The sequence below is a fragment of the Triticum urartu genome, chromosome 3A (assembly GCF_056163025.1).
Source record: "Triticum urartu cultivar PI428250 chromosome 3A, HENAU_Tu73, whole genome shotgun sequence".
NCBI lineage: Eukaryota > Viridiplantae > Streptophyta > Magnoliopsida > Poales > Poaceae > Triticum > Triticum urartu.
In genome coordinates, this window is record NC_141875.1 from 514067894 (window position 1) to 514078808 (window position 10915).

Consider the following 10915-nt stretch of genomic DNA (forward strand, 5'->3'; position numbering starts at 1 on the left):
GTACTCGCCTAAGTTCAAAAAATCCTACCGAGTGGTGAGCAATCCTCCCACTCGGGGCTTAGCTGCAGTCCAGTACTCGCCTAAGTTTAAAAAATCCTACCGAGTGGTGAGCAACCCTCCCACTCAGGGGCTTAGCTGCAGTCCAGTACTCCCTAAGTTTAAAAAATCCTACCGAGTGGTGAGCAATCCTCCCACTCGGGGGCTTAGCTGCAGTCCAGTACTCGCCTAAGTTTAAAAAATCCTACCGAGTGGTGAGCAAGCCTCCCACTCGGGGGCTCAGCTTCAGTCCAGTACTCGCCTAAGTTTAAAAAATCCTACCGAGTGGTGAGCGATCCTCCCACTCGGGGGCTTAGCTGCAGTCCAGTACTCGCCTAAGTTTAAAAATCCTACCGAGTGGTGAGCAATCCTCCCACTCGGGGGCTTAGCTGCAGTCCAGTACTCGCCTAAGTTTAAAAAATCCTACCGAGTGGTGAGCAATCCTCCCACTCGGGGGCTTAGCTGCAGTCCAGTACTCGCCTAAGTTTAAAAAATCCTACCGAGTGGTGAGCAATCCTCCCACTCGGGGGCTTAGCTGCAGTCCAGTACTCGCCCAAGGTTAAAAAATCGTACCGAGTGGTGAGCAACCCTCCCACTCGGAGGCTTAGCTGCAGTCCAGTACTCACCTAAGTTTAAAGTCCGACCTTCTTATCCGAGCTGCGCCACAAATACAACGTGCGCTCCGTCCCCATCTGCAAGGACGATGAGGTGCAGGTCGACTGCAACCTTTTCCTTAGGAGCTGCACCACAAGTACAACGGACGACGAGGCGCAGGGTGATTGAAGTCTCCACTTCAGGGCTACATCTCAAAGAGCAAATTCCACGCGAAGGCAAATACAAATATATTCAGAAATAAACCAAGTTCAGATAAATCCTAAAAGCTCCAGGCGATGGATCAAAAGTATTCGAGCATCGAGCCCGAAGAAGTTTAACGGTTACAGCAACCACTCGGCATTCCGAGGCAAATTTAAGGCAAGTTTAAATCTCAAGTCTGTTCATTCGGTAGGAGGAGGGCTGGTAGGCTCAACGAATTCGTCCAAGTCAATTCCATCTGTGATCCGAGTGGCAGCAGCGATGAAAGTCTCCATGAAGGACTGGAAATCATGCCTTTTGGTGTTGGCGACCTTGATCGCCGCCAACTTATCTTCGCGGGCTTCCTTACAGTGGACTCTTACCAGTGACAACACCACGTCAGCACCACACCGCACGGAGGATTTCTTCCATTCCTGCACTCGACCAGGGACCTCGTTGAGTCGATCCATCAGTGACTCGAGATCATTTTGAAGCGTCGCCCTTGGCCAGAGTGATGAGTCGATCCGTGAAACTGCCACCTTCAGTCGGGCTAGATAACTTGTGACGCTGGAGATGTGGGACTCCAGTCGAAGTACATTCATGGCAGCCTCATCGACGACTGGAGAAAGGACAGGGTCCAAGCTCGCCTCGATCCGTCCAGTCTCCTCCTCAAAGTTCTGGCAGAATTCTGCAAAGTCAAGAAGTTAGTGAGTCGACTGGTCGGGACTAACTTGCAAATAGTCGGGTTAGAAGAGGTACCTTCGAGCATGAGGAAGAGTTTCTTGGCGAGAGCTTTCAGATAAGCCTCCAAATCGTTCCTCCTGTGAGTCACGCTTTCCAGCTTCTCATTCAGAGCCACCTTATCCTTCTTCAGACGAGTTGCTTCTCGGTTGGATTCAGTAAGAGAGGACCTCAACTTGTTTACTTCTTCTTCCAGCACTACGACTGAAGCCAGCTTTTGGTCAACAAGGGCAGTCTTATCTTGAGCCTCCTTCTGCGTAGCTGCAAGGTCCAAGTCTTTCTTCTCCAGAGCCAACCTCATTTTCTCTGCAAAATAAGCATTTGGATCAAACAAGAGATCAAAGAAATATCTTAAAGGACGATCGACGTGGGCAGTCGACAGGCAGTTACCTTCCATACCAACAACTTCATCTTGAGCCTTCTTCAATTTTTGTTGGGCCAGCTCCAGGTCAAGGTTGAGTTGCCTCTGCTTTTCCTCAAATTCGGCGAACTTGGAAATGAGAGTACAAGATTTCTATAGAGGGTAAAAGATATATCAATCGGCAAGATCAAAGATTATTTATTTCCGAGTGAATAAAACTTCAAAGTTTACTCAGACCCCAGCCGACTGCCAACAGTCGGCCGCGGTCTCGGGGACTACACCCAGCGGGTGCACTTGGCGTGCCCCCACCATTTCAGATTCCACTTGACCGGTCTGCCCGAGTCGAGTTTAAAAAAAAGAAGAGAAGAAGAGAATAGCTATTCAGCCCCGGCCGACTGCCAGCAGTCGACCGCGGTCTCGGGGACTACACCCAGTGGGTGCAATTGACGTGCCCCCACTGGTTCAGATCCCACTCGGCCGGTCCGCTCGGGTCGAGTGGAAGAAAGGAAAGTGAAAGAAGTACTCAGACCCCAGCCGACTGCTCGCAGTCGACTGCGGTCTCGGGGACTACACCTAGTGGGTGCACTTAGCGTGCCCCCACCGGTTCAGATCCCACTCGACCAGACCAAGTGGAAGAGTGCAAATACTAAAGACAACGAAACACCCAGTGGGTGTACAGATTCGACGCAAACAATAAGAGATTGTATGAAAGAAGATATTTCAAGTAACATATCCTAACAGAACAAGATCAGTCGAAAAGCAACTCACCTGGACATTGGCCTGAAGAGCCGCGCTGGCATCATAAGCAGCCTGGCTGTTGTCGTGCACCGCCTTCATCCGCTCCATCATCACGCTAGCCTGACGGATGGCCTCCGCAGTGGCGTCCGACTGGTTCTCCAGAACATGATAGCTGGCGAAGAAGGGGACAGACGGCCCAGATGCGGCAGCTTGGAGCTCCGAGGCGTGAGGTTGGTCGGCTGAAGGAAACACTGGTACAATCGACGGTGCGAGACGTTCACTCGACAATGGGACAACAAAAGTCACAGAGGCTCCACCTGCATCTTCAGGCTATTGGACGATGGATTCTGTCGCCAGTTTCGGCTGAGATGTCTTGCCATCCGCTACCTTTTTGCTCCTTCTGAGCCTCGGGGCCACATATTCATCATCATCCGGAAGCTCGATAACATTGGGTGGGGCTGCAAACAAATCAGTCGACCCCAAGTGAATCACCAGAATCTAGTCGACCAAATTATCAAGAACAAGATCACGAGAATTGTACCTGGGTTGGAGGTAACCGCATCTTCCATGTCCTCGTCTTGTTATTGGCGGGAGGAAGTCCCAGAGGTGGCGGCACTGCAAATGTCAACATTCAGTCGGTTACATTATGCTATTCAAGTCGACTAAAGGATCAGGTTAGATGGTTACCCCGAGATGGTGGGAACGGTCACTTTGATTTTGGGCAAAGCCTTCGGCGGTTTGGAGGATGCGGCCTTCGGTGGTTTCGGCGTTGGAGGGGGCACGGTCTTAGGCTGCTTCGGTGTCTTCTCAGTCGGCACTGGAAAAGATGTCCGAGGGCGCTTTGAAGACTTCCCAGCCGGGGCGACCACCAGGTTGGGAGCGCTTTCTTGGTCGTGAGTGTGCTTGGACCTCCTTTCTCTGCGAGGAGGCGAGTCGACTTCCTCCTCGTCACTCGAGTCGTAGCTCTCATCCTCCTCTTCATCCGAGTGCCACTCGCCACTCTCACCTCCGCTCGCTTCTCCCTCGGGATCCTGTTCCTGTTCTCCGTTGGGTATGGAATACATATCAACAAGATCCTGAAAAAAATAAACAAAAGGAAGACAGTCAGTCGTCAGCAAGTTGTCACGTGGTTAATCAAGAAGACACTCAACAATGCAGAATCATACCTGCTCCGGCTTGCGCAAATGGTCGAATGGAATCACCCTCCTGGACCCCCTGGGGTTATCCTTGTTACCAGTAATGCCCGTCATCCACTGATCTACTGTGTTCTCGCTGACATCCTCCGGGTGGATCCGAGTGGAATCCTCGATTCCCGAGTACATCCACATCGGATGGTCACGGGCTTGGAGTGGTTGGATACATCGACTGAGGAAGACCTCCAGCAGGTCCATACCAGTCACGCCGTCGCGGACGAGTTGGACCACCCGCTCGACCAGTACCTTCACCCGCGCCTTCTCCTCTGGGACCACTCTCAAGGGGGAGGGTTTCGACACTCGGGCCATGGAAAAGGGGGGAAGGCCAGTCGACTGACCTGGAGTCGGCTGGTCCTTGCAGTAGAACCAGGTCGACTGCCAACCCCATACCGACTCGGGAAGGATCATGGCTGGGAAAGTGCTCTTGTTCCTCATCTGGATTCTGAGACCTCCGCACATATGGATCACCTGCGTCCTCTCGTCACTCGGATTGGCCTTCTTGACCGTCTGAGAACGACACGTGAATATGTGCTTGAAGAGACCCCAGTGTGGTTGACGACCCAGGAAGTTTTCGCACATGGACACGAAAGCGGCGAGATACACGATGGTGTTTGGAGAAAAGTGGTGGAGTTGAGCCCCGAAGAAGTTCAAGAAACCTCGAAAGAAAGGATGGGGAGGCAAAGAAAACCCGCGGTCGACATGAGTGGCAAGGAGAACGCACTCACCCTCCTGCGGCTGCGGCTCGGTCTCGCTCCCCGGGAGCCGCGCCGATTCGTGGGGGATCAGTCCCCCCTCAACCAGGTCATCGATGTCATCTTGGATGATTGTCGAGCGGATCCAGTCGCCCTGGATCCAGCCAGGCGGCAGGCCGGACCTCGACGAAGATCCACCCCAGCATCCCCTTCGCCTTCGCCATCGCCTTCTTCGCGCGCTCCAACGCCACCATCTTCTCCTTTCCCATGGCAGTGGTTCGAGTTCGAGCAAGGCGGCGACGCCGAGAGCAGAGGCAGATGCGGTGAAGAAAACAGAGAAGGAAGGGGAACAATGAGAACACATTGTGCGAAAATCCCCGTCCAACGCCTTATATGAGGGCATTTCCGAGTGGCTGACTCGTGGGCCCAGGTGATCCGATCAAATCCCGTAAGAGTCGCGCGCGTGATATGTGGCGAAAAAGGTGGCGCGGAGATCGAGGCGGCCTGCCTAATCCGCCCCGATTACTGCGGCCTCCCTCGTCCGGCGCGCTTCCCAAAATTCGAATCCCATAGAATCCGCAGACAGCAGAGCAACCCGTCAGACAGAAGATTTTTTCCATAAACAACACTCGAAGCTCAACAATAAAAGTCCATTCGACAAAACCAAGAATGGATCAAGGCGACTGAACAAGCAGTTGAAGTCATCTTGAATGTTCATTCGACCTCTGGACAAGACGTTCCCAAAACACAAAGGCTGAAGCGGAGAGGTTATCAACTTCTTCTCCACTCTGACCCTGAACCATTCGGGGGCTAATGATGTGGTTATGTATCTAGGGTAGGGTCATGGGCCTGACCTAGACACCTTCCCCTAGGACATCAGCCTAAAGCCAGAATCATTCAAAGGGTATCATTATCCACTCGACCAGAGACATTTCACTTGGAAGAATCAATGGCACTCGACCATCGCAGAAGCCACTTGACTAACAGAAGATCTAAAGCCACTCTGCATCAGCAACGGTCAAGCATTTACTCGTATATTTAATGATCATTTGTAACGCTCTCTCTTTATTGATATTGAACCCTGTGTAATGGAGGGGAGCTGGGGTCCTGGCGCACTCTATATAAGCCACCCTCCTCCTCTGGGACAAGGGTTCACACCCCCCGTAACTCACACGCATATAACCCAGTCGACCGCCTCCGGGCTCCGAGACGTAGGGTTGTTACTTTTTCCGAGAAGGGCCTGAACTCGTAAAACTTGCGTGTACAACTCCTCCATAGCTAGGATCTTGCCTCTTCATCCCTACCCCCCATTCTACTGTCAAACTTAGAACCACGACACTGGGCGCCATGCCGGAGCAAGAGGAGGCCTACCTGGAGCACCGGAGACCTTCAACTGTCAGAGGAGCGCGCCGACGGTGAGTGCCAGATGCAGGCCGAGCGAGAGGAGGACCGTCGTGCCTGCTAGGCACGGAGGAGGAGAAAGAGCACTAGGAGAAGGAGGAGGAGCAATGCCGCCGGTAGAGCAGGCGCTGGAGGAGTCGATGCGGGTGGCTTGGGAGACCACATTCCCATGGGCTGGGCCGCCGCCGGCCTTCCTCGACCTCACGACAACGACGACAATGATGGTGACACCTAGGGCAGCGTGCTAGGTGGCTGGGAGGCGCGTTTATTTAATTTTTTATGTTTTATTAATGTTTAAGTGGACTTTGGCCCGCGGTTGACCGGCCATGTAATATTTAAGTATTTTTAATCAGACGCATATTTTTGAAATTCTACTTTTTTAAGCGGACGTGGAAAAAATGTGTCTGCCATCGTTGGACGACCCGGCCGACCCTAATAAAAAAGAGGACAATCCAGTCTAGAAAATCAGCTTACCTTTCACTTTTACTAATATGCTGCCATGTATGAAAAGCAAAATATTTTAGGGGCACTACACACCCTCGAGCCTTCCTCTCTTTGGCGGGGGTCCACCATTTGAGTCCACGATCAACAAGAGAGCTTCATTTCACGGGAGCTTAGTAATTGTAGAGATTATAAGTGCAAGGAAAAAAATGTCATGTTGTCTGTTGCAATGAAAGAAAAAAATGGCTTGAATTAGTGAGGATCATGTAGGAAAAGAATGGCACTTCATCTTTATTCATAAGATAAGATATGAATGAGGGCCCGCGTCCTTCAAAAAATTTGTAATTATCGTATATTTACTTCCCCTCTCTTTTCTTTCTCCTTCCTTCTTTATTTCTCATGCAATTAGTGTCTATTTTATTTCTTTTTCTTTCCTTATATCATCCATGTGACAAATCCCATTTGTCAGCCTGTTAATTACTCCTGCGATTAATATGACGTCCACAATAATTACCGTCTATTGCCTTCCTCTCTCTTTCCTTTCTCCTTCCTTCTTTATTTCTCATGCAATGTCTACTTCCTTTCTTTCTGGTTTCACGTTTTTACTTGGCTTGGAGTTTATGAATTTTTATCAATGTGAACATGCAACAATTAATCTATGATTCACAAATGAGCATACATTACTTGATCACTATCATGAAATTGATTAATAAGCACTGAATGTGCCTTTTGTTAGTGTCTACGATGGACAATAGACGTAGAAGCATGGACCTTCCGTATGGACCAATCTGGTTGACTGGATTATATAAGTATCTATCTACTATTGCGTGCATGCTACCTATCTGACTCTTCATCATTCTTTACTTTAGACCCAACATCCCAGAAATTAAGATAGCTATATATTGGAATAGGCCTCTAATGAGTTTTATAAGAAATTGTGTTATATTGTGATTTTGTGGCACCATAAGAAACCTAAACATTTTCTTTAATATTTCAGTGGATTGGCACATTGTTTCTCTATTTCTTATCATGTTTGACTAAAACTCTTACCCGGATGAAAAGGCAAATTTTCATATCCATTCGATCAATGGGTATATTTTCGACATAGATCTTAACATTACTTGACATTTCTAAGTCACCTTTACTTGAGGGCATAAATCTTATGTTTTATCCAATCTGGTAGTCTAATTAATTTTTGATTAGTTGGTATAATGTGGTAGGTAGAAAGGACTTTGAGGAAAAATTATAAACCTCTTAACAACTACACGACAATGAGCAACCAAAACAACTATGGAGATATAATCGTTATCATTTAGTCTTACTATGAGAATATGCAAAAAAAATCTACGATAATGCTCTAAGAGAAATTGAAATCCGTCCAATAATAAGCTCGCATTTCAAAACTTAAAATAAAATATAGTACACGGTTCAATAGATCTGTTCATAGCCTCTCTCAGTGTAGCTAGCTTGCAAGCTCAATCAATAAGGTATTATGAATTAATTCCAATAAATAGTAGGACAATAACCTTGCTTTTAACCCCTGCTGAGTGTCATAATTAATGATGCGACCTTCAAGTATAGCACAGACCTTAGTTTTTTTGGAAAAAAATATATGAAAGTATTCTTGGAACGAAATAACACGGTGCACACCATTATCTCTATTATGATCGTCTAGGTTACAAATTTTATAGAGGCAACATATATGAAATACAATACAAACTTTAGTACATCTACACTGTGAACCTCACGGTCCAGTGTCCAACACATTACTAAATTAACTGGTAGCTGCAAACCAAAAGTCCAAAAACAACACAAACGGTCATCGGACAGTAAGGATTAAAGATATTCAATTAAGCTATTAAGGAAGTGTAGGATTATTTGGATAGTATTAAGTCATGGGAGGATTATTTATTAGATAGCTATTGAAAATTAAGAATTCAAAATGTTCAAATAAGCTATTAAGGCACGACAGGATATTGGCTATTAAGGCTATTTAATTCTCTAGGCAATTACCAAGTAGTAGGAGCAACGTCGTCTTAGCTATTTGGTCCTAATGCATGCACGGAATAGTGATGCAAGCAGCACTTTGAGGCCGGGTAATGCATGCACATTCCATACTGCAATTTTTCTTTTTTTGTGGGTGATTCCATACTGCAATCAGTGATGAACGATACAGTAGGGAAGATGATAACAACAATCCAAACTGACATCACCATGATTCACCTCCCCAATTTGACTCAGTTTCAGAAGCGGACATTGTTGGTGAGGTTGCAGATCGGAGGAACTACCCCAGACCAGCCCGTCATTGAGCGATCCTAGCGCCAGTCATTGGCGTCCAACTGTCCTACCTTGAGCGTCCTCTCTACATACGTCATAGTCCTATCCAACCTCTCCCGGATCCCCCTTCCTGTCAAGCCTCGAAGATCCTGACCTCTTAGCAATATTAGGCCATGTCCGGCAGTAAAACTCAAGTCAAAAGTATTTGTTTTAGAACCCACCAATCGGGCAGCTTCTGCCATCGGGTTGCTTGCATCCATAGAAAAAATAGAAAGTGATGGAAAAAGTAAACTAACTTGTGATCTCTTTTCTGGTGCATCAGCGATCTTTTTTTTTGAGAAAGCGATCTTTCTTTTCGGCTGTGCTGTACCTTGGCAGAGAACGCCAATTTATAGCCAGCATCCATCCATCAATTTAACGCTCAACCATGTTGCAGGGATTGCAAGGTGCCGCTGGAGGAAATCCAGTCCACCCCTAAAGAACACTTACACCTGCACCTTTCGTGAAACTTAGAGCCATGTGAAGCTGAAAGAATATATCATCAACACTTAAACTATCATATTGTAACTGAATAACTGGGTGAAAACTATGAAAAAAAATATAATATTCAGGACAATGATAAGACAAACCTCTCTCTCCGAGAGCAAACCTATCGAAGAACCTCAAGCTTGCAGGAACCTCGACGAAGATCTCGGTAAATTCCCCTTGAAACAAATTAAATACCACGTATCTGTTGAATCAGGTGGCACAACAACCTACTTTGCTTGGTATTCTTTGCCTTCATCATAGATATTATGTTATCATTCTATCTTTTAGGAATCAGCCATGAGTAGTACAGATAGACGAACATCTAAGATACCAAATTATCTTGATCGGATATTCATAATTAATCTGATTTGTCCGCAATTAAGGACAGTGGATTACTTGCCTTCATCATAGATTCGGTGGGATAGGAGTGATGGCCTGATGGGTGAGGAAGTCCAACAATGTAGAGGTGTAGGGAGCCACAAATCTGTCGTAGACCGTAGTTCCTCCACTGGATCCTGATCAACAGCGACGGCTGGCCGATCTGATTTAAACCGCCGTTAATACACATCCTTCTCCATAACATCGCCCATTGCAATCTGATCAGACATGGAAACTGAGATAGAAATAACCTCCTCGTCACCTTCCAACATGGATTGCAACATGGTTGGGGTAGAGGAGATTCAATCGCTGGAGAGAAAAGTGATTGGGGATAGGCGAGGAGAGGAATATAAGGAGACTCGGTTTCTTTGGCAGGCCGTGGAAGAGTTTCCTTTTTGCCCGTGAAGTGTTTGCCAACATGTTTACGTGGGACATATGGTCTGGACTCCTAAGTACTTCATCCTATGGCTATAGATAGGTAACATGTAGATCGTGTGGTTAATTAACTTAGTTGTCTGAGGATTAATGTGGAGCCTCGATTAGTGCTTCCAATTAGTAAATATATATAAGATTGTATAAAAAATAATTTTAATTTCATTGCTGACTGGCCGATATTTTATCGAATCTACAACTTTAAAATTGCTAACAGCATATATAGAACCCTCATTGATCTTTGATCTATAATTGTCAATTAGATTCTTCCAAATAGTAGCATGAACTGTATGGCCCTTCAAAATTTAATGAAAGAAAAAAAAATCATAGTAGTAATTTTAACAATAAAATAATCCCATTGTTAATTATGTGAAGAAAATACCTGCTCATCCATCAAGATCATATCGATGCTTATAAGTTCATCAGTCGAAGGATTGATCGAGTCCCACATTCTTATTACTTTGGCTTTAATATTCCATGTCTACCCTCTTGTGGTTAACTCACTCAACTTCGTGTACGCCATAGAGATTTTGCCTTCAAAACAGTTTTAAAAGAAGTGGTTCATATGATAATACAATAATGAAATTTGGTTAGAAAGAAGTGTTCTAACTAATTGTTAATGAACAGGAAACAATGGTGTTCATAAGGAGGTTGCAAAGACATGCAGGAATGAAATGACGCAAATATACCTCAAGATTTTCAGCTATATATTACCCAAAGTTGATGTTTCTGTCGTTTCTTCTTCCGTCCTTCGATTTGCCGGGCATCCTGCCATATGCTGCCCCTTCGATTTGTGTTGCGTGAACTTGCTGGTGTAACCGATCGTTCTTGGCGTGTGTTGAAATGTTGTTGTGTCGAGCTCCCTTCAATCTTGGTAAACATGGTGTAGGGTGTTCTCGCGTCTG

At 46.5% G+C, this 10915-nt stretch overlaps 1 protein-coding gene across 2 annotated transcripts; it reads right to left on the reverse strand.

Moving 5' to 3' along the window:
- Positions 1-865: 865 nt before the first annotated feature.
- LOC147980328 (uncharacterized) lies at positions 866-9977 on the reverse strand. Of its 2 annotated transcripts, XM_087547521.1 has the most exons (8): positions 9830-9977; positions 3835-9741; positions 3356-3744; positions 3210-3283; positions 2699-3126; positions 1960-2083; positions 1588-1875; positions 866-1516 (listed from the first exon to the last, which is right to left on the reverse strand). In XM_087547521.1, the coding sequence occupies exons 5-8, from the start codon at positions 2777-2779 to the stop codon at positions 1032-1034; spliced, it is 978 nt and encodes a 325-aa protein (XP_087403647.1). In that variant the 5' UTR covers positions 2780-3126; positions 3210-3283; positions 3356-3744; positions 3835-9741; positions 9830-9977; the 3' UTR covers positions 866-1031. The 2 variants fall into 2 exon arrangements, with proteins under 2 accessions (XP_087403647.1, XP_087403646.1); XM_087547520.1 differs by lacking the exons at positions 866-1516; positions 1588-1875; positions 1960-2083 and having other exon boundaries at positions 2789-3126.
- Between the last annotated feature and the right edge of the window lie 938 nt (positions 9978-10915).

What these genes read in the sequence shown, in the direction of transcription:
- LOC147980328 (XM_087547520.1), bottom strand. Translation starts at nt 4,956, where the DNA reads ATGCCCTCATATAAGGCGTTGGACGGGGATTTTCGCACAATGTGTTCT. An exon ending in ATTTGCGCAAGCCGGAGCAG is followed by an intron (nt 3,745 to 3,834) that starts GTATGATTCTGC and finishes TATTTTTTTCAG; the next exon opens with GATCTTGTTGATATGTATTC. An exon ending in ACCGTTCCCACCATCTCGGG is followed by an intron (nt 3,284 to 3,355) that starts GTAACCATCTAA and finishes TGACATTTGCAG; the next exon opens with TGCCGCCACCTCTGGGACTT.